The following is a 21,407-nucleotide window of genomic DNA, read 5'->3' as shown; positions in this document are numbered from 1 at the left end:
TGCAGAGGTTTTTCTATTTCTTTTTTGTTTTTGTTTCCTTTTGCAGTTATTGAACTTTTGTTTGGTTGAATGGTTGTTTGTTTGTTTTGGTTGGTTGGTTTGAAGTTTATTGTTGTTGGGGGACTGTTGTTTGGTTTTGGGTTTTGTTTTTCACAAGGAATAGCTTTCAAGTGTTATGAGAGCTCATCTATCATAAGCATTTTTGGTTAATATATTACAGTTTTTAAATAAAATTACTTCAGCAGTTAACTGACGCTTCAATAATATGCAGTGATTTGTTCTGATTGGAGCATGGAAATAAAAGTCTTGTCCAAATTTACCTACAATTTTTAAATTAGTAATAATTGTAGGCTTTCCTACAGTACTTAAATATACCGAGGAAGTTTTTTTTTAATCTTCCAGAAATAACTATATGAATAAACGCAATTTTACAACAACTCACCTTCTCAGAGGAGTCCAGAGAAACAGACGGTTCTGCAGATCCAGGACATGGAGGTAGACCGGGGCTGAAGGCCATTAGGTCGTTCTTCGCTGGGCCCTCTCCAGAGCACACCCTCTGCCTTCTCTGCTGAGAGTAAGACCAGGTTCCCATCGCGCTGGAGCACACCAGCACCGACTTCCCAGACCCACAAGCGTCCCCAGTGGGTGGCTCCGAGCAGCGCAGCGCTGTGTACAGCAGCAGCGTGAGCACCAACAGGCTGGACACAGCACAGATGGCGATGATCAGGTACACGTTGATATCTACTAAAGATGGCTCTGGCAGACTAACTCCCACAGAGGACCGGGACGGGCTCTTTGGGGCCTGACCACTTTCCACTAGAGACACCAACACGGTGGCTGTGGCAGTCAGCTGAGGCTCACCGTGGTCCTTCACCAGCACCAACAGACGTTGTCTAGGTCCATCTGTTTCATCCAAGGATCTTGTGATGCTGATCTCACCAGTATATAGTCCTACACGGAATGGGCTGCTCATGCTGCCTGGCCATGAGAGTAGCTGGTAAGACAGCCAAGCGTTGTAGCCAGAGTCTGCATCTACAGCGCGCACCTTCGCCACCACGTGACCAGGATCCACGGACCTAGGCAACAACTGATTGAACACTTCATCTGAACCACCCGACCCAGATCCAAGCAACATCGGCACATTGTCGTTCTCGTCCAGCACAAACACCTGCAGAGTCACATTGCTGCCCAGGGCAGGCACACCAGCATCCCACGCGCTCACCTGGAACTGCAGCAGCTCCAGCTCCTCATGGTCCAGAGGCTGCAGCGCGAACACCTTGCCGCTCTCTGCGTGCACAGACACATAGCTCGACAGCAAGCGCTCGCCCACCCTCCGCTCCACCAGCGAGTAGGACACCAGCGCGTTCTCCTGAGCATCTGCGTCCACGGCCGACACCGTAAAGATGTGCGCGCCAGGCGGGTTGTTCTCCTTCACGAACACCGTGTATTCGGGCTGAGCGAACGCAGGAGCGTTATCGTTCACATCAGCCACCTCCACAGACACGCTGGTCATGGCCCGAAGCGAGGGTGATCCTCCATCTTGGGCAGTCACCACTACTTTATAATCAGCTGTGTTCTCTCGATCCAAAGGACTGTCCAACACGAGGGAATAGTGATTCTTGAAGGTGGATACCAGCTTGAAGGGGACGTAATCAGTCAAGAAGCAGGTCACCTGCCCGTTAACACCTGAGTCTAAATCAATCACACTGATCAGGGCAATAATTTTGCCCAGCTGTGCATCTTCTTTGACTGGGAGCCAGAGCGTTTTGACATTGAGCTGTGGAGCATTGTCATTAGCATCGACAACTTCCACAAGAACGGTGCAGTGACCAATCATTGGTGGGAAGCCCTTATCACGTGCCTCTAATGGAATCTTGTAAGCTTTACTCTCTTCGAAATCAATAGTTCCTATAACTGTAATTTCTCCACTCACAGCATCCATGTGAAACTTGGATTTTATATCTGGAGAAACATCACTAGAAAACGAGTACATAACGTCCCCATTCACGCCTTCGTCCAAATCTGAGGCATTGACTTTAATTACCAACGTTCCATTCGGAACGTTTTCTGGTAATTTCACGGTATAGAGAGATCTGTCAAAAACCGGAGCATTATCATTGACATCCAGCACTGTGATGAGTAACTGAACGGTGCCGGTCAGCTCCGGTTTGCCTCCGTCGGTAGCCGTGAGCAATAAGCGCATCTCTGCAGCTTCTTCTCTGTCTAAAGGTTTCCGCAAAACGAGCCCAAGCGGTTTCACCTGCTCGTGGTTGGGCGGTACATCCAGAGAGAAATGTTCATTGGTGCTCAGTCTGTAAGTCAGCAGAGCATTGGAACCGATATCGGCATCTGACGCGCCCTCTAGTGGAAACCGCGAGTCAAGCAGTCTGGACTCCGGAATGAACAGAGTCTTTTGTGATGCTGGAAACATGGGAGGGTTGTCGTTAATGTCCCTCACCTCCACCTCCACGTGGAAAACCTGCAGCGGACGGTCCACGATCACCTCCAGGTGGATGCTACACTCCGCGCTCCGCCCGCACAGCTCCTCCCGGTCGATCCGAGAATTCACAAACAAAATGCCATTCTGCAGATTTACCTCCAGAAGGTCCCCCAAACCCTTTGAATCCAACTGAATTAGACCAGGAACCAGCTCCGGCAGCTGCAGTTCAATATCCTGTGCGATTCGGCCCACGAAGGTGCCGTGTTTGGCCTCCTCGGGAATTGAGTATTGGAGCTGGCCGCTCCCCACCTCCCAAACTGTGAGGAGAAAAAGCACTAGAAGCTGGCCCTCTGGGACTGTATCGCCTAAACACAGCATTTCAGGAGCTTGCTATTTCCAGTTCGCTCAAATTGCCTCCAAATGAAGAGATGCAAACTGATTCTTTCAATTCCACCCTCCCGTGTTCACCGTTGCTCATCAGAGTAAACAAGAATGGAGCGTGTTTTCTCCTGGAAAAAGGATGGCTATACCATTCAGAACGAATAAGGCGGCCAAGAGCGACATCAGGCGGCCCAAAGAGTAAGTACTTATTCGGCGAAAAGACATTGAGCCTTTGAACCTTATTTTATTCTTTGAATTTTATGAGTGTTGAAATAAAAAAAAAAAAAAAAAAAAAAACTTTATCTTAGTAGAGGCATTATTAGGGGACCTATCTCCGAAACTTCGAAATACCTTAATTACAGTTCTCTTGTCCCTGGGAAAACTGGCCACAAAATTTTAAAATAATGATGAAAACTGAGTGACAACTTAAAATAATCAGTTACACAGTCACAAATATTAAATTATAAAAGCATTTTTGTTCTGTAACTCAGGATCATCCACATTCCTAAATGTTTGATCCTGATGTAACAGACTGCTCTCTGGGTTATGATGACTAGGAAGGGTAGGCACCCAGACATTTGCTGAGCAAAATAAACTGTTTTTATGCTGGATGAAAGATATTCATAAATATATGCAGATGAAGTAGTTTTCCCTAAGTAATTTCATGAGCTGTAACTGTACAAAGAATTCAGTTAAACAAGCTTTGTGGGGATTAAACATGATATATTCCTTTTTAGTAATATTTACATAGCTTGTTCCCACCATCATGTTTTATTCCTATACCCACATAATATAATTGTTTTCAACTATTGTCTTATGTGAATAGCAATCTCTTCTTTATCTCTTGTACAGCTTTTATTGTATCACTCCGTAGTGCCTTTCATCTTCAGTATTGTTTATTTAGGGTCTAGAGACAGTTCTATTTTAAACTTATGCTTACAATTCTTATCTGCCTAGGTTCTAATTAAGAACAACTCTTTTGGGTTCTGGTCTCTCCTTCAAATATGATTGATTGATTGGTTGATTGATTGACTGATTAAATCTATTATTAGTCCTTTGGGGAGGTCTAAAAGTAAAACGATGGACATTGCTGATAATGATTAAAATGATTAGGTGCCAAATACAGTGTTAGATGATATGAAGGATTTTAAATGTTGTTTAAATTTTGTAAAAACACCTACACTTTGGAAAAGAATATGATCAAGTCACACCTGAGAGCCAAGTGAATGTCAGCGTAATAGTAAATATAAAGTTATTTCCACGAAGAAGAGGCCGCACACTGCTCAAATAGTGTTATAAGCATAAGGAAGCCAAATGTCCTTAAACCTGAGAGATAAAATAAATCATTTTATGTATAACGTTTTGACAGAAAAATAAGATGACAGGCATAGACAGGAATTATGAAAATGTAAAGCCAACCACAGAAAATTCTTGTTTTCTGATTGATTTCAGTTGGGAACAAGGATACAATCTACTTATAAATGATTGTGTTGTGTCATTATATTGCTAACATGCTGTAAGAGTCCAGAGTTCCAGAAACCTCTGATTCCCTTCTATTAAATTTAACCATTCTCTCCTAAGAAATGTGCTCAACAATTAATAAAATAGACACAAGAAGCAGAGAGAGAAAAGGTGTTCTAGAATTTAAATGTTAAAGGACAATAAAAATATCTCAGATTTATTGCCCCCAAAAAATATTTTTGTGTGAACTAAAATGTCCTCATCATTTTGAGTACTTTTATAATGATTTATAAATTACACATCTATCAACAACAATAGAATTAATACATACAATATTCTTGGTCTTTATTATTTTGTTAAACCATACTAAATGGAAACTTAATGTTGTTTTGGGGAAGAGGTGCTAGATTTTGAACTTGCCCCATGAACATGCTATGAAACATTTTTTCGGTAAAATAAATCAACTCATACACAAAAGATCAACAGGATTTTGCTGTATCACTGATTTAAATTCATCAGATGTTTATCAGAATAAGAGCAACTATTGACCAGCCAAGGATGTTCAAAAAATATTAAATTACTGAAAATAGTGTAAAGCTTCTCTACCAGTAAAACAAACAAACAAACAAACGTGAAATGGTGAAAATCAACAGACCTCAGACTCAGGGAGCTAAAACAGGAGTATTATGGGGTTTATATTAAGCAGAAGTACATGATATACTCTGCTCCAAAAAGAAAGACGGAAATGATTCTGCATTTTATGACTAAAAGGTTTAAAAGATAATAAATGTTACAACATCTTGAGACTGATAGAACTAAAATAATAAACTAAGGTGATAAACTAAACTCATGAAATTGATTGTTGTAACATAAATGTAAGAGATGTCTTTCCAATAATATCAAATATATATATATATATATATATATATATATATATATATATCAAAAGCTCAGAGAATAATCATGAAATGTAAGTGTTTGGAGAGATGCATTCCCATGGATGTCACCAAAGGTATGTTCTAGAAGACTGAAATCACACAAAGGCTAAAAGCCATACACTACACAATATGAAAATGCTCGTGACAACTTGGAATAACAAAGATTGTGGTGTACGAATAGCCAGTATGTGACATGTCACTTGAACTCAAGAGTATTTTTCAGGTCAACCTGAAAATGTAGAATCTCGGATATTAAATAAATAAATAGATAGATAGATAGATAGATAGATAGATAGATAAATACACGACAACACAAAAATAACAAACCAAGTAAAAACTGTAGATAAAACAATGTTGAATTCTGACGGTTACATGTGCAAATGTGAAATACCATGAAAGGAGTCACAAAATTTCTACAAATTAAATATTTCTAAATATAAAAGGACTTACTTGGAAGCCATGATCGACATTTAAATCCTGCCCTTTCCCAATGACCTCGGACGCTGGACGCGGTGGAAGACTGGGACTAAAAGCCATGAGGTCGGTCTTAGGTGGACCCTCTCCAGAGCACACCCTTTGCCGCCTTTGCTGTGAATATGACCAGCTTCCCACCGCGCTGGAGCACACCAGCACGGGCTTTCCTGGAGCACAGACTTCATTGATGGGCGTATTCCAGCAGCGCAGCGCTGTGTACAGCAGCAGCGTGAGCACCAACAGGCTGGACACCGCGCAGATGGCGATGATCAGATACACGTTGACATTCACCAGCGACGCCTCTGGAACTGAAGTGCGGCTAGAAGCCTGAGAAGAGGTCTTTGGAGCCTGGCTGCTCTCAACCAGAGACACAAGAATGGTAGCTGTGGAAGTCAGAGCTGGCTCACCATGGTCTTTCACCAATACCAACAGGCGCTGTCTGGGCGCATCAGACTCGTCTAGAACGCGTGTTGTACTGATCTCACCCGTGTACAGCCCAACACGAAATGGGCTGCGAGGACCAACTGAGGGTTGCAGTTCATAGGACAACCATGCGTTGTAGCCAGAATCTGAGTCCACCGCCCGCACTTTTGCGACCACCTGACCCACGCTCACAGACCTTTGTATCAGATCAGTTGAGACACTACTCAAGCCTTCAGTACCAGCCAAAAGAATGGAAGGAGCATTATCATTCTCATCCAGTACAAACACCTGCAGAGTCACATTGCTGCCCAGGGCAGGAACACCAGCATCCCGCGCGCTCACCTGGAACTGCAGAAGCTCCAGCTCCTCATGGTCCAGAGGCTGTAGTGCAAACACCTTGCCGCTCTCCGCGTGCACTGACACATAGCTCGACAGCAAGCGCTCGCCCACCCTCCGCTCCACCAGCGAGTAGGACACCAGCGCGTTCTCCTGTGCGTCCGCATCCACCGCTGACACCGTGAAGATGTGCGCGCCCGGTGGATTGTTTTCCTTCACGAACACCGTGTATTCGGGCTGCGCAAACGAAGGCGCATTGTCGTTCACGTCAGCCACATCCACGGACACGCTGGCCGTGGTACACAAAGAAGGCGAACCCCCATCCCGCGCTGTCACCACCACCTGATAGTCAGCTGTGGTCTCTCTGTCCAGGGCGCTGTCGAGCACAAGTGAATAGTAATTCTTGAAGGTGGACACCAACTTGAAGGGAACATGAGGAGTCAGGAAGCAGGTCACCTGCCCGTTGGCTCCAGAGTCCAGATCCGAAACGCTAATTAGAGCAATGACAGTACCCAGCGCTGCGTCCTCTCGAACAGGCAGGGACAGGGAAGTCAGTGTGACCTGAGGCACATTGTCGTTTTCATCCAATACCTTCACTAAAACAGTACAATGGCCTGCCATCGGAGGGTGTCCTTTGTCTGTCGCGTCAACACGGATTTTGTAGATATCTACTTGCTCAAAGTCCAAATTCCCTTGAATTGTGATTTCTCCTGTATCTGCATCTATGCTAAACTGCTCAAGAATCCTGGGCGACACCAGCCTATTAAAAGAGTAGGAAATTGCTGAATTCGTCCCTTCATCCCTGTCAGAAGCATTCAGTCTAATAACTGTTGTTCCGTTGTCTGAGTTTTCCAAGATTCTCACTTCATACTCGGGCTGTTGGAAAGTAGGGGCGTTATCATTCACATCCAGCACAGTGACCAGCAGCTGAACAGAGCCTGTGAGCTCAGGCTTGCCTCCGTCCGTGGCTGTCAGCAGTAGCTTATGCTCGGGAGCATCCTCTCTGTCCAAGGATTTTCTTAAAGCTAGCTCAACCTGTTTACTTTGTTCGTTCTTTGAACTCACAATTAGTGAGAAGTAATCATTAGAGTCAAGCTTATATGTTACAACTGAATTGACTCCAATGTCTGCATCGAATGCGCCCTCTAGCAGAAATCTAGAGTCTAGCATTCTGGATTCTGAAATGTTCAGCTTTTGTTCTTCTACCGGGAATACCGGTGGATTGTCATTAATGTCCCTCACCTCCACCTCCACGTGGAAAACCTGCAGCGGACGGTCCACGATCACCTCCAGGTGGATGCTACACTCCGCGCTCCGCCCGCACAGCTCCTCCCGGTCGATCCGAGAATTCACGAACAAAATGCCATTCTGCAGATTTACCTCCAGAAGATCCCCGCGGTCCTTGGACGCCACCCTGAACCGGCGGGGCACCAGCTCCGTCAGCTCCAGCCCCAGGTCCTGCGCGATGCGGCCCACGAAGGTGCCGTGTTTGGCCTCCTCTGGGACGGAGTAGTGGAGCTGGCCGCTTCCTGCTTCCCAGATTAAGAACAACAGAAGGGAGAGCAGCAGACGCCGGGAATCCGGACCTCCACGCAGAGAAAACACCATGTCACGTACTCCTTTTGTTCCTTTGAAAATATCTGGTCTTGATAATAAAGATCAACTGTTGGGCATCGCGAATTCTTTAATCCAGTTGAGCGGCAACGGCCATTGTTCAGCTTTTAAGAGACATACTGCTATGAGAAAGTCTTGGGAGCTGAGCGAGGCAGACCTTGATAGACAGCGACATCATGTGGCTCCAACGGGTAATGAATCCAAGATTTAACAACCTAGGGAATAATCTGGGTTCTCTCATAATATAAATATTTTCTTTTCATTTTTTATTCTTAATAGTAGATTCTTAGTGTTATGAGTGTGTGTACGTTTATCTTCTCTCTCCTTTACAGAGATCTCGTTTCAGTGAGAGATCTTTCCTTAAGTAAAAATGTCTCTTCCCAGTATTTTAAATACTGATCTACCAGTAATATGCTAATATTACTCTTAAATGAAATGCATATCACAAATATAAACTTCCCTCGACACTTGTCCGTGGAAGTAGTTTGTTCATTGACATATGGTCATTGAAATATATTATTCTATATTAACATATAGTTTTAATTTTTAAGTTTATATGTGTTCTTGTAAATTTTTACTAAATTTCCTCTTGATGTTTTCAGTGAACATAAAATTTAAACTGAATGCTTACAAATTCTTGGAAATGAAACCATATTTTTTGCAACAATCAGTATATGTGCGATGTATTAAATGAGCGTCTCACAGTATTTTCCTTTAGAGGTTTCTCAGCCAATGTAAATCCAAATAGCATTTCAACTTCTGGTCTTTGCTGGATTTGAATCTTTCTTCTACTCCAAAATATGAGCATAATTCCAAAAGTATGACTTTATCCTCTTTATACTTTTTGCTCTTTCCTTGACGAGACTCTTTTCTATTTTAATGCTTTAGAAAAGTTATCTTTTGAAGAATGTTTAAACCTATAACTACAAAGATAGAGGTGGTAGTGCATGCATGCTTTCCATTTTAGCACCAGCGAGGCAGAGGCAGGAGGATTGCTGTGAGTTCAAGATCAGACTGCTCTATGTAGTGAATCATAGGACAGTCAGGGTCATACAGAAAAACCCTGTCTCAAAAATCCAAAATAAATTTTAATACTTACCACCAAATCTAAATACTTGAACATCATAATTTTTATACTTTGGCCATTCTTCAATATACTTAGACATATTCCCAAACTTTATTTTATCACTGGTTCTGCCTTGCATACAGTATTTAAAGTTTTCCTAGACACATCCCATTTCACATATCATGAATGCTGGACATATGACTATAACTTCTACTGGACTGTGCTGAAGCCTTTAGCACATTTGCTTTCTTTGTGACAAGTATGAAGTCTGGACTCACATCAGGTCTTCTTATTCTCTCTGACATCTTTTCACTGTGAATTATAGTTTACAGAAATACACCATCTCTCCCTCAAACCTTTCTGTTCAGGTTTTTCTTTACTTCATTTTTATCAGTGAAAGTGCTACCCTCAAAGTTTACCTCATTAATTCTCCAAAAAATTATTGTTTTTGAACTGCATTCAGTAAGACGTCTATTAATTGGAATTTCTCTAGTGGGCTTATCACTAAACTGATGATTATTTCTAAGAAATCTGCTGTTCTTCTATAGATTCCTATCCTTATCCTTGTTATCTGTAGAGTACCTACAAAAGTTATATCACATCTGGTGGTTTTAATTTTTATGAAAATATTCTAACTGAATAGTTTGAACTTCTAAAATTAGACAAAGCATAACCTATGTCTTTTTACTTAAGTTATTAAAAATCTGGATGTTGGAGATATGATAAACATGTGCTTATGTAATATTTTAATTGCTTCTTAGCACTTGGAACAAGAATATGTCATTAGCTACAGATATTGGGTGTACTAAAAATGCACAGACAAGAATGTAAAAGAGAAAAGAGGTATAATGGAGTTGTCTATGAAACTATTAAATGTATTCTCATTTTACTTACAAAAGTCTATCTCTATAAATAACATTAAGGGTGTGATTAAAAGGGACTTACAGAATCTCTGTGAATTTTACAAACAAGAAATAAACCTTATAGCCATCAAAAGAAAAAAAAAAAACCTGGAAGAGTTCGTATCTCTCAAATTGATTTCCCAACAAAAAATGACAGCTCATGAATATAAAGTTGTGGTAAGGAGGTTCTTCTGTCAACTCCTGTAGTGTTCAAAAATGAATGGATTCTAACTTTTATTAAGTAACTTATTAAGGAAGGTTTTAAAATGGTATGTAAGATAAAACAAACATTTTTAAATCATTACCACTATTACAATTACTGTCACTAACGCTCTATAATAGTCATAAACGTTCTCCAAATGGACTATTCTTTAAACGGGGGCAGAATTTGATGTGCCTGCGGTAGTGCTGCATGGTTATGTTCCTATAAGAGATGCTCAAGAGTTGAGCGAATTTACTTCAATTCATACTGAAAGAGAGAGCAAAAGGTTCTAAAACTATTTCATAGTGTGTACTAGAATTGAGCCAACTTTAAAAGTTGATAGTCCGCGGTAACGAAACAAATACTTGAAGCTTTAAAAATGATACAAGTTTTACAATCCACCTTGTGAACCATAGATGTGCACAGTGAATAAATTAACTGACATATCTTGATTTAAATCTGAGTAATGAGGTAAAGATGCAGATACTTTACATAAAGAAGAAATAACAGATGATCTATGCCTTGCAAGAGAAGATGAGCAACAATGCAGAAAGGGTTTTAAGTGTCATTATTTTTCTAAAACAGGAAGGCACATTGTGCATATATTCATAGTTTTGGAGTACAAAAGAGAAGCCAAACCCTCCCAGAATTCAGAGAAGTAAATACTTCAATGGAAGAACTGGGAATAACTTCCACTGTACACTTGAGTCAATTCTTCTGTCTCTTGTTTACCCATATAAACAAGAAGCCAAATAAAGAACTGATGGAACTATATTTTAAGTAGTATTAATTATCACAGATAGCAAGTACAGTCCTACAGATAGGGTTTAAAAGAAGAAAATGCTAGACAAATATGGTTGAAAATGTAAATTGTTGCAATAAGTAACCAAGATAATTCAACTTGTAAAGATATTAAACCAATAATGTTGAAACCCATGTTGTGGTAGAATATGCACAATATAAAGAAAGAGTAATAGGTCAGCTTATATATTTAAGTTAGTTTACTGTTGGATTTAGAGAGAAGAATAAGTGTTGGAACTCATTAGGAGTGCTTGCCTAGCATGCTGTGGAAACCGGCATCTATTTTAAGAGATCTGGGCATTGAGTAACACACTGGATACCCAGACACTTAGTTTTGAAAATCTGCTACATAAAGAATGTGAAGACATTATTCATATTAGCAAATTTTATCAATATTGCAAACCAACGTAAATTACCCAAGTTTATGAAAGAGAAACTCACACTGGCCTGAAACTCACTTTGTAAGCCAGATTGGGCTAAAAATTAAGCACCTTACTGTTTCAGTCTCCCTGGTGTTACAAATAGGTTACATCATTACAAACAGCTAAACTATATTTTGCATGCCTGGAGAGAAAAATATTTAAGACTCACGTTGTCTGTAGAGCTGGGACCCTGAGGTAGGCTGGGGCTGAAAGCCATGAGGTCGGTCTTGGGTGGACCCTCTCCAGAGCACACCCTCTGTCGCCTTTGCTGTGAGTATGACCAGCTCCCCACCGCGCTGGAGCACACCAGCATGGGCTTCCCTGGAGCACAGACTCCATCGGTGGGCGTGGCCGAGCAGCGCAGTGCTGTGTACAGCAGCAGCGTGAGCACCAACAGGCTGGACACCGCGCAGATGGCGATGATCAGATACACGTTTACATTCACCAGCCCCTGATTCATGCTGGACGCTCCAGGTGACACCTTAGATGAGACCTTCTGTGTTTGGCCATTGTCTACCAGAGAAAGCAACACCGTGGCTGTGGCAGTCAGAGAAGGTTCTCCATGGTCCTTCACCAACACTAACAAGCACTGCCGCAGTGCATCTGTCTCCTCAAGTGCACGCGTCGTGCTGATTTCTCCTGTGTACAGTCCGACGCGGAAGGGACTACGAACTCCACCCGCAGCCGGCTGCAGCTCATAGGACAACCATGCATTATAGCCAGAGTCCTCGTCTACTGCCCGCACTTTCGCCACAACCTGGCCAGGCACCAGAGCTCGAGATACTACCTCATTGATTGTACCACCAACCCCGTTAGCCAAAGGCCCCAGCAGAGTGGGCGCATTGTCGTTCTCATCCAGCACAAACACCTGCAGAGTCACATTGCTGCCCAGGGCAGGCACACCAGCATCCCGCGCGCTCACCTGGAACTGCAGCAGCTCCAGCTCCTCATGGTCCAGAGGCTGCAGTGCAAACACCTTGCCGCTTTCCGCGTGCACTGACACATAGCTCGACAGCAAGCGCTCGCCCACCCTCCGCTCCACCAGCGAGTAGGACACCAGCGCGTTCTCCTGTGCGTCCGCATCCACCGCAGACACAGTGAAGATGTGCGCGCCAGGCGGGTTGTTCTCCTTCACGAACACCGTGTATTCTGGCTGCGCAAACGCAGGCGCATTGTCGTTCACGTCAGCCACATCCACGGACACGCTGGCCGTGGCCCACAGCGAAGGCGAGCCACCGTCACGAGCAGTCACAACCACGTTGTAGTTAGAGATGGTCTCTCGATCCAAAGCACTGTCCAGCACGAGCGAATAGTAATTCTTGAATGTGGACACCAACTTGAAGGGGACATGAGGGGTTAGGGAGCAAGTCACCTGCCCATTAGCGCCAGAATCACGGTCAAATACACTAATTAAGGTGATGACTCTTCCAGGCTGACTGTCCTCAGATAACGGAAGAGACAAAGAACTGACAGTCAATTGAGGAGCATTGTCATTAGCATCTACAACTTCCACAAGAACGGTACAGTGTCCAGGCAGTTGTGGAAACCCTTTATCACGTACCTCTAATGGAATCTTGTAAGCTTTACTCTCTTCGAAATCAATAGTTCCTATAACTGTAATTTCTCCACTCACAGCATCCATGTGAAACTTGGATTTTATATCTGGAGAAACATCACTAGAAAACGAGTACATAACGTCCCCATTCACGCCTTCGTCCAAATCTGAGGCATTGACTTTAATTACCAACGTTCCATTCGGAACGTTTTCTGGTAATTTCACGGTATAGAGAGATCTGTCAAAAACCGGAGCATTATCATTGACATCCAGCACTGTGATGAGTAACTGAACGGTGCCGGTCAGCTCCGGTTTGCCTCCGTCGGTAGCCGTGAGCAATAAGCGCATCTCTGCAGCTTCTTCTCTGTCTAAAGGTTTCCGCAAAACGAGCCCAAGCGGTTTCACCTGCTCGTGGTTGGGCGGTACATCCAGAGAGAAATGTTCATTGGTGCTCAGTCTGTAAGTCAGCAGAGCATTGGAACCGATATCGGCATCTGACGCGCCCTCTAGTGGAAACCGCGAGTCAAGCAGTCTGGACTCCGGAATGAACAGAGTCTTTTGTGTTGCTGGAAACCTGGGAGGGTTGTCGTTAATGTCCCTCACCTCCACCTCCACGTGGAAAACCTGCAGCGGACGGTCCACGATCACCTCCAGGTGGATGCTACACTCCGCGCTCCGCCCGCACAGCTCCTCCCGGTCGATCCGAGAATTCACGAACAAAATGCCATTCTGCAGATTTACCTCCAGAAGATCCCCGCGGTCCTTGGACGCCATTCTGAACAGGCGGGGCACCAGCTCCGTCAGCTCCAGCCCCAGGTCCTGCGCGATTCGGCCCACGAAGGTGCCGTGTTTGGCCTCCTCCGGAACAGAGTAATGGAGCTGGCTGTTCCCTGCCTCCCAGGCTGCCAAAATTATCAGGAGCAGTAGTTGGCTCTTCCAGTTGTATCCTCTCAGGTTTACCATTTCAAATTACTGACGTTTTATTTTTATTCGCGACAGATATCTAAAATTCTAGAAGCTTTTTATCCCTTCATTCAAGTCCGGAGATGCTGGCCATTGTGGAGTAACCGAAGAGTGAAGCCTAGAGAATCTCTCTAATGGAAAATGAATATCCTGGGTTTGTGGCCATTTAGTGGCTAAGAGCGACATCATGTGGCCCAAGTAGTAAGTAGAATTTGCATTGAAAAGTATATTTTAAATTGAAATTTTGTTCCTCGTTGTCAACATGTAGAGAAACATTCCTCATTGTTCTTCATGGTATTCTTGGGTGCTTAATAGCTTTTAATTATTTAATTTTGACCATAATTTTTGCTTTGAGTATTAGAAAAGCCTTTTTTCCTACACTAATAAGCAAGCAAACCTGAAAGCATATCTTTAGTTAAGACAAACGTAGTAAATTATTTTAATGTCAAGAAGGCAAAGTGATAAACAAACTTCATATACTTTTATTGAATGGAGATATAGAAAGTTTGGGAATCTTTGAGACAAGATTGAGTACTAAAGTAACTTCTTGAGAAACAAGAATTGTGAGTTTCTCTTTATACGATTCGTGTGTTCTGTTGCAGGACTTCATGGTTCTCATGTTTGTTTCCACCCAAAACCTTGCTTTTATGATTACATGCTTGTTTTCAGTCTTCAATATCATGTAGGTTTTTTCTTTCCTCGTACTATAAACCCACTTCATTAGCTAACTGTTGGTTCTGACCCATCTTATTTTCCCCATTTCTTCAATTAATGTTTTATATTTTGAACGTTAGTTTAACAAGTGTAGTTTTCTTTAATGTTTCACCCCCAATATTCCCAGGTGCAAGTAAAATAATTACATACGTGTTCCAATGCTTCCCAATTTTGACATCTGCCCTCACAGGTTTTATTTGAGAGGTTGGCACTCTGACTATTGCAAAGCCTTTTGTTACTCTGCCGTCATGACTCACTTAGTCCGAATGGTTAACTTTATGAAAACCTTTATTACCGGTGCCTCAAATGTTTAGGACTTTTCAAATGACTTTAGAAAAGACTTTTTAAAAAGTCTAATACTTACCCAAGACATTCTCTTTATAATACTTTTCTTGGCTCATCTCATATTTTTTTTCCTGTGCGAATTGTACCCCAGCCCACGTAGGTTACTCCCTGCTTTCAGATTTACTCGGAATTTTGTTGTACAATCATTTACTTAAACTTATTTCTTTTCCAAAATACTAATTATTGTCAATATTCTCCCAAAGAAACTTCTCCATTTTATAACCACCAAACTCATCATTAATCTGGAAATTTCCTTCAGCTAGGAAGATAGGTGGACAGTTGGATTCATCCATACTATAATTTACTTATTTCTTTGTTTGTTTATTTAACTTTATGTAACCCATACCACTTTTTTCTCTGTCACATTATATGTAATATATCTTTATTTTTATACAACATTTTGAAGCCATGGTTTGGGTTTTGAATCATTTTTTAGGACAAATATTGGACAATAGCATCCTTCTATACATTTTTAAATGTTTTACTTGGTGGATATAGCCGTAGTACTTTTGTATGCTATGTTCAGGTTACCAGATATAATTATCTATACAAATTGTTTGTTGTTGTTGTTGTTTAGCAAGACAACATTTCTCTGTATAGCCTGGCCATCCTGGAACTTACTCTGTAGAATAGATGAGCCTCAAACTCGGGGCTGGGATTAAAGGTGTGAGCCACCATCACCTGGCACAAATGGTGTTCTTTATTGATTAGAATCTCCAAAAGGAAATTTATTACTCTTGAGTATACAGGAGAGTTTAGAAGATATTTTAAATCTTGCTGTTATATTAAGTATGCGTTACTTACTGAACCTCTTTGTAAAGAACAAAGAAAAGGGAATAGTGATTGACGCCATTTCAAGAATAAAAAAGAGAGAGAGAAGAAAAGAGTAGAAACACAAACTCCAGCCTAGTTCTCTAACTGATACAGAGCAGTTCTTAAGTGGAAGAAAGTGTGATCTGGAAGCTTAGGATGTTCTATTTTCTGGGGGAAATGCACAACACAAAAAAAGTTAAAACTATCTTAAGAACTCATTTCTAAGTATTTAATGCCTTTTAAATCCAAAAGTTTTTTTATTGCTAAAGTCTCCAACAGTTAACCCTGAAAAATAACTTTAAAATAATGCATGGTACTAAAATGTTTGTGGTAGCTCAGAATATAATTGGGTAATACTGGCCTCAGAATTTAAAAAACACAAAAAATAACTTCACATGAATAAAAATGATATAAAATTCACAGTAATTCATCAGCCACTACTTGGAAAACATGATTATAAGCACCTTAGAAGTATCAACTTAGAAATTACAACAGATATTATTATTTATATTCTAAATTTTGTAGACTCAAAACAGAGAATTAACAGGATATACAGCCTATGTAATGCTGCAAAAATAAACACAGCAAGGGTGAAATTTAGCAAAGGAGGGTGTGCTGCACACTCGTGACTCAGAGACTACCGGGCTGCCCTTTGTGTAGAGGAATAGGCAATGGTGCAGATAATTACACAGAGAAAGAAAAGAAGAAAGCTTGTAGTATATAAGAAGACCCATTGAGAAAACTGCAACATCACAAAAGTGCATTGACCTTTATGTTTGTTTCTTTATGGTTTTCCTTACAGCAGATAGAATCTGGGCCCTTGAACCTGCTAAGCAAGCCAAAAACCACTGGGTCAAACACTGAAATATTGTCTTTATGTGAGTTTATTGGGTTAAAATCTAAGGTTTTCTCAACTACCACTTCTATATGGAGCACAGTGATGAACTGAGAAATAACTATGGATGGAGCATGTTTATTAAAGAATATAAAATCTCAGTCACCCATTCTCTTTCCTCCAGAGGCACTCAACCTAGTCAATGTTCTTCTTTGCTAAATGGCTGCAGAAATCAACAGGTTCTTTCTAAAGAGCTCTAGTTCCTCTAGGAATAACAATGACAAGGGAAAATATACAGAAAATAACAGAGTATGAATATTTGTTCTAAAGAGTATAAAATTCAATATTATTATATAGATCACTCATAGAACACTTCCCTCTAATGTCCTTGGATTCATCTTAACTACACACACACACACACACACACACACACAGAGAGAGAGAGAGAGAGAGAGAGAGAGAGAGAGAGATTTAAAAAGCAAAGAGAAAAGAATGTATGACCCAATTGTGTCCGATAAAATGTCCTATAAAAAACAATATATTCAAAATAATTCTCCCCCTAGTATTAAAATACAAAAAATGTGAATATCCTATGTAATTGCTCAGAAAAAATATTTACACCAATATAAACTGTGTCGTAGAAAAGGACAAATGTAACAAAATTTTCAGTTTGGTTTTGAAAGCGCTATAGTAAAGAATGGGTATAATAATGCTTAATTCCGTTTACATGTAAGATCAAAGACAAATAAAGATTTATGAGGAAAACAATAAAATTAAAATGCTTAGCCCAATGTAATAAATAAAAATTTTAAATTAGAAAATAGCAAAAACAATACAAATTTTAAATAATTATGAAATCTTGGACTTACTCTTGAGCAATGATCTTCATTTAAATCCTGATGCTCACCCACAACCGGACAAGGAGGAAATCCCGGACTGAAGGCCATGAGGTCAGTTTTGGGTGGTCCCTCTCCAGAACAAACTCTCTGTCTCCTCTGTTGTGAGTAGGACCAGCTCCCTACCGCACTAGAGCAGACCAGCACAGGCTTCCCTGCCCCGCACGCGCCCTCTGTAGGCGGAACGGAGCACCGCAGTGCAGTGTATACCATGAGGGTTAGAACTAGCAGGCTGGACACCGCGCAGATGGCAATGATCAGGTACACATTGACACTCACTAACGAAACTTCCTGGCCAGTGGCGCTTGCCGCTCGCGAAGAGGCTTTTGGAGTCTGGCTGTTCTCAACAAGAGACACTAATACAGTGGCCGTGGCCATCAGCGCTGGCTCCCCATGGTCCTTCACCAGCACTAATAGGCGATGGCGTGGTGCATCCGCCTCCTCAAGAGCACGCGTGGTACTGATCTCGCCCGTATACAGACCTACCCGAAACAAGCTCCGGGTTCCACCAGTTAGAGGAAGCAGCTCATATGACAGCCAGGCATTATAACCAGAATCCGCGTCTACTGCGCGCACCTTAGTGACCACCTGGCCGGCACCCACTGAGGGTGACACAAGTTCGCTCACTACACCACTAGATCCTTGTGTCCAGGGTCCAAGGAGTGTGGGCACATTGTCGTTCTCGTCCAGCACAAAGACCTGCAGAGTCACATTGCTGCCCAGGGCAGGCACACCAGCATCCCGCGCGCTCACCTGGAACTGCAGCAGCTCCAGCTCCTCATGGTCCAGAGGCTGTAGTGCAAACACTTTGCCACTTTCCGCGTGCACAGACACATAGCTCGACAGCAAGCGCTCGCCCACCCTCCGCTCCACCAGCGAGTAGGACACCAGCGCGTTCTCCTGAGCATCTGCGTCCACAGCAGACACTGTGAAGATGTGCGCGCCAGGCGGGTTGTTTTCCTTCACGAACACCGTGTATTCTGGCTGCGCAAACGCAGGAGCGTTGTCGTTCACGTCAGCCACATCCACGGACACGCTGGCCGTGGTACACAAAGAAGGCGAACCCCCATCCCGCGCTGTCACCACCACCTGATAGTCAGCTGTGGTCTCTCTGTCCAGGGCGCTGTCGAGCACAAGTGAATAGTAATTCTTGAAGGTGGACACCAACTTGAAGGGAACATGAGGAGTCAGGAAGCAGGTCACCTGCCCGTTGGCTCCAGAGTCCAGATCCGAAACGCTAATTAGAGCAATGACAGTACCCAGCGCTGCGTCCTCTCGAACAGGCAGGGACAGGGAAGTCAGTGTGACCTGAGGCACATTGTCGTTTTCATCCAATACCTTCACTAAAACAGTACAATGGCCTGCCATCGGAGGGTGTCCTTTGTCTGTCGCGTCAACACGGATTTTGTAGACATCTACTTGCTCAAAGTCCAAATTCCCTTGAATTGTGATTTCTCCTGTATCTGCATCTATGCTAAACTGCTCAAGAATCCTGGGCGACACCAGCCTATTAAAAGAGTAGGAAATTGCTGAATTCGTCCCTTCATCCCTGTCAGAAGCATTCAGTCTAATAACTGTTGTTCCGTTGTCTGAGTTTTCCAAGATTCTCACTTCATACTCGGGCTGTTGGAAAGTAGGGGCGTTATCATTCACATCCAGCACAGTGACCAGCAGCTGAACAGAGCCTGTGAGCTCAGGCTTGCCTCCGTCCGTGGCTGTCAGCAGTAGCTTATGCTCAGGAGCATCCTCTCTGTCCAAGGATTTTTTCAACAGGAGTCCAATTTGTTTGTTGCCATCGCTATTCGTTTTCACATCTAGCCCAAAGTATTCACTGGGACTGAGTTTATAGGTTAAAATAGAATTTAATCCAGCATCAGCATCTGATGCGCCCTCTAGTGGAAACAAAGAATCTGGCAGCCTAGATTCGTAAATTAACATTCTTTGCTCCTTTACGGAGAACACAGGCGAGTTATCATTAATGTCCCTCACGTCCACCTCCACGTGGAAAACCTGCAGCGGACGGTCCACGATCACCTCCAGGTGGATGCTACACTCCGCGCTCCGCCCGCACAGCTCCTCCCGGTCGATCCGAGAATTCACAAACAAAATGCCATTCTGCAGATTTACCTCCAGAAGGTCCCCGCGGTCCTTGGACGCCATTCTGAACAGGCGGGGCACCAGCTCCGCCAGCTCCAGCCCCAGATCCTGTGCGATTCGGCCCACGAAGGTGCCGTGTTTGGCCTCCTCTGGGACGGAGTAGTGGAGCTGGCCGCTCCCTGCCTCCCAGGCTGCAAGGAGCAGAAGTGAGAGCAGCAGACACCGTGTTCTCTGTGTGCCTTCAGTGTTAAAATCCATGTCAAATACTTCTCGCTTTGTTTCCATTAGAAGATCTTTTTTTCTTCGCATAAAATTCCCTATGATCCAAAGTCTATCGATTCAATTCTTCTGCATTCGCCATCATTCAGCAGTCTTGGAAAGATCCAGCTACCAGAAAAAAGGAGCTTTATGTGCTGGCTAGATGGAACTCCGTGGTAGACAGCGACACCATGCGGCGCCAAACGGTAAGAAGCGAATTCGTATAACCTCAATGAAGAGTTATTCTTTTAGTTAATATTCTTTACCTTACCTTGATAGTAAATGCTCCAAATGCTTATACCTTTCAAGGACAATGTGTCCTCGTAAGATTTTTTTTAACTTAAACTGAGTGTGGTCTTTATTCATAGAAAAACAAGATTCTTAGCAATATTTTAGACATTTTTGTTATCAAGTTTAGAAATAGTAAACGCAGTATAATCTAATCTTGGAAATCAGAAATTGAGCAATTCTCCATAATTTGAGAACATATTAAACTTGTGGAGAGAAAGAGAGAGAGAGAGAGAGAGAGAGAGAGAGAGAGAGAGAGAGAGAGAGAGAGAGAGATTTAAAAAATTTATCTAAACTTGAGATGGTGTTTAAATTTTTCAAGTTTATCTAAACTTTTTAAAGATTAAAAGATTGTTGATGTTTATTGTTACTTTGTTCCACAAATATAATACTGCTTATGGTTCCCTTGTGTGATATTAACATGATTTTAATGCATAGTATGTTCAATGTTTTAAAACATAGTATGTGTTCTCACTATAGTTCAGGTTCACCTGTGCGTCTCAGGGTGATCTCAGACTCAAAATCTTCAGGTCTCAGAATTGGGACTAGTGAGTAAGATACAGGAATGTGCCTCTGAACGGTCTCTAGAGCATTTCTTGGTTGACATTCAGTTTACAATGATTTCACATTTGTGTATCCTACCACAGTAAGTTCTGCTCTTCTTCCTCTTGGATTTGTTGCTCTCTTCTGATCTTCCTAAAGACTTGATCTTTTTCTCTGCACCTCAGCTTCATCCTATATCTTTTGCTTTTACAGGGTCACACTTTCTCCCATGTTTCATGTGAGACCTTTCTGTACATTTCCTGACCCACATCTGTATCTCCCATTTTCAATTTTTCTGTCCATTTTGTTAATATATGCTAATTCCTGGAAAGCAGTTTAACATGAAAGCATTACTAGTAATTATTAGTAAATTCATAATTTTAAGACTTGGAAATTAATGTTTGTTTTAATGACAGATACACTGTCTTTACCACTATGGTATTTTTATGTTTATTTCTGTCTTCTTACTAGTCATATTCAAAATCTGCCCTCAGTTTCTCCATCTTCCACATATATGATATTTATCTTTATAAGTATAAATTTATTAAGTTATTAAAACTAGAAGTTTAACATTAGAACCACTTCTAGATGGTGGTTCATTTCTAGTAATGCATTGCCAATGTTAAATACACAAGCCAAA

The 21,407-nt window shown here is 42.2% G+C and overlaps 3 protein-coding genes across 8 annotated transcripts in view; all 3 read right to left on the bottom strand.

Annotated features, from left to right (window-relative positions):
- LOC308423481 (protocadherin alpha-9) overlaps positions 1–21,407 on the bottom strand; it is a gene marked incomplete at both ends in the record, with an annotated part of 218,243 nt that overhangs the window by 168,947 nt on the left and 27,889 nt on the right. The window contains one exon of one of the 6 annotated variants that reach the window (XM_080920171.1): positions 17,555–19,963. The exons of 4 other annotated variants lie outside the window; for them this stretch is intronic. In XM_080920171.1, the coding sequence (XP_080776297.1) occupies positions 17,555–19,963 (2,409 nt within the window). Of the gene's footprint in view, positions 1–442; positions 2,819–17,554; positions 19,964–21,407 lie in introns of those variants that run through there. One more of the 6 variants, XM_080920176.1, reaches the window with a different exon arrangement.
- On the bottom strand, positions 5,641–8,061 carry LOC308423697 (protocadherin alpha-8-like; the record flags this gene model as incomplete). Its single annotated transcript, XM_080920503.1, has 1 exon — positions 5,641–8,061. The coding sequence occupies one exon, from the start codon at positions 8,059–8,061 to the stop codon at positions 5,641–5,643; it is 2,421 nt and encodes an 806-aa protein (XP_080776629.1).
- On the bottom strand, positions 11,588–13,978 carry LOC308423696 (protocadherin alpha-7; the record flags this gene model as incomplete). The annotated part of the gene is made up of 1 exon (XM_080920502.1): positions 11,588–13,978. The coding sequence occupies one exon, from the start codon at positions 13,976–13,978 to the stop codon at positions 11,588–11,590; it is 2,391 nt and encodes a 796-aa protein (XP_080776628.1).

This window comes from Micromys minutus (assembly GCF_963924665.1).
Source record: "Micromys minutus genome assembly, chromosome: 8".
NCBI classification, from domain to species: domain Eukaryota; kingdom Metazoa; phylum Chordata; class Mammalia; order Rodentia; family Muridae; genus Micromys; species Micromys minutus.
Note: the sequence above shows the minus strand (reverse complement) of the source record. Positions and strands in the feature narration are given on the sequence as shown.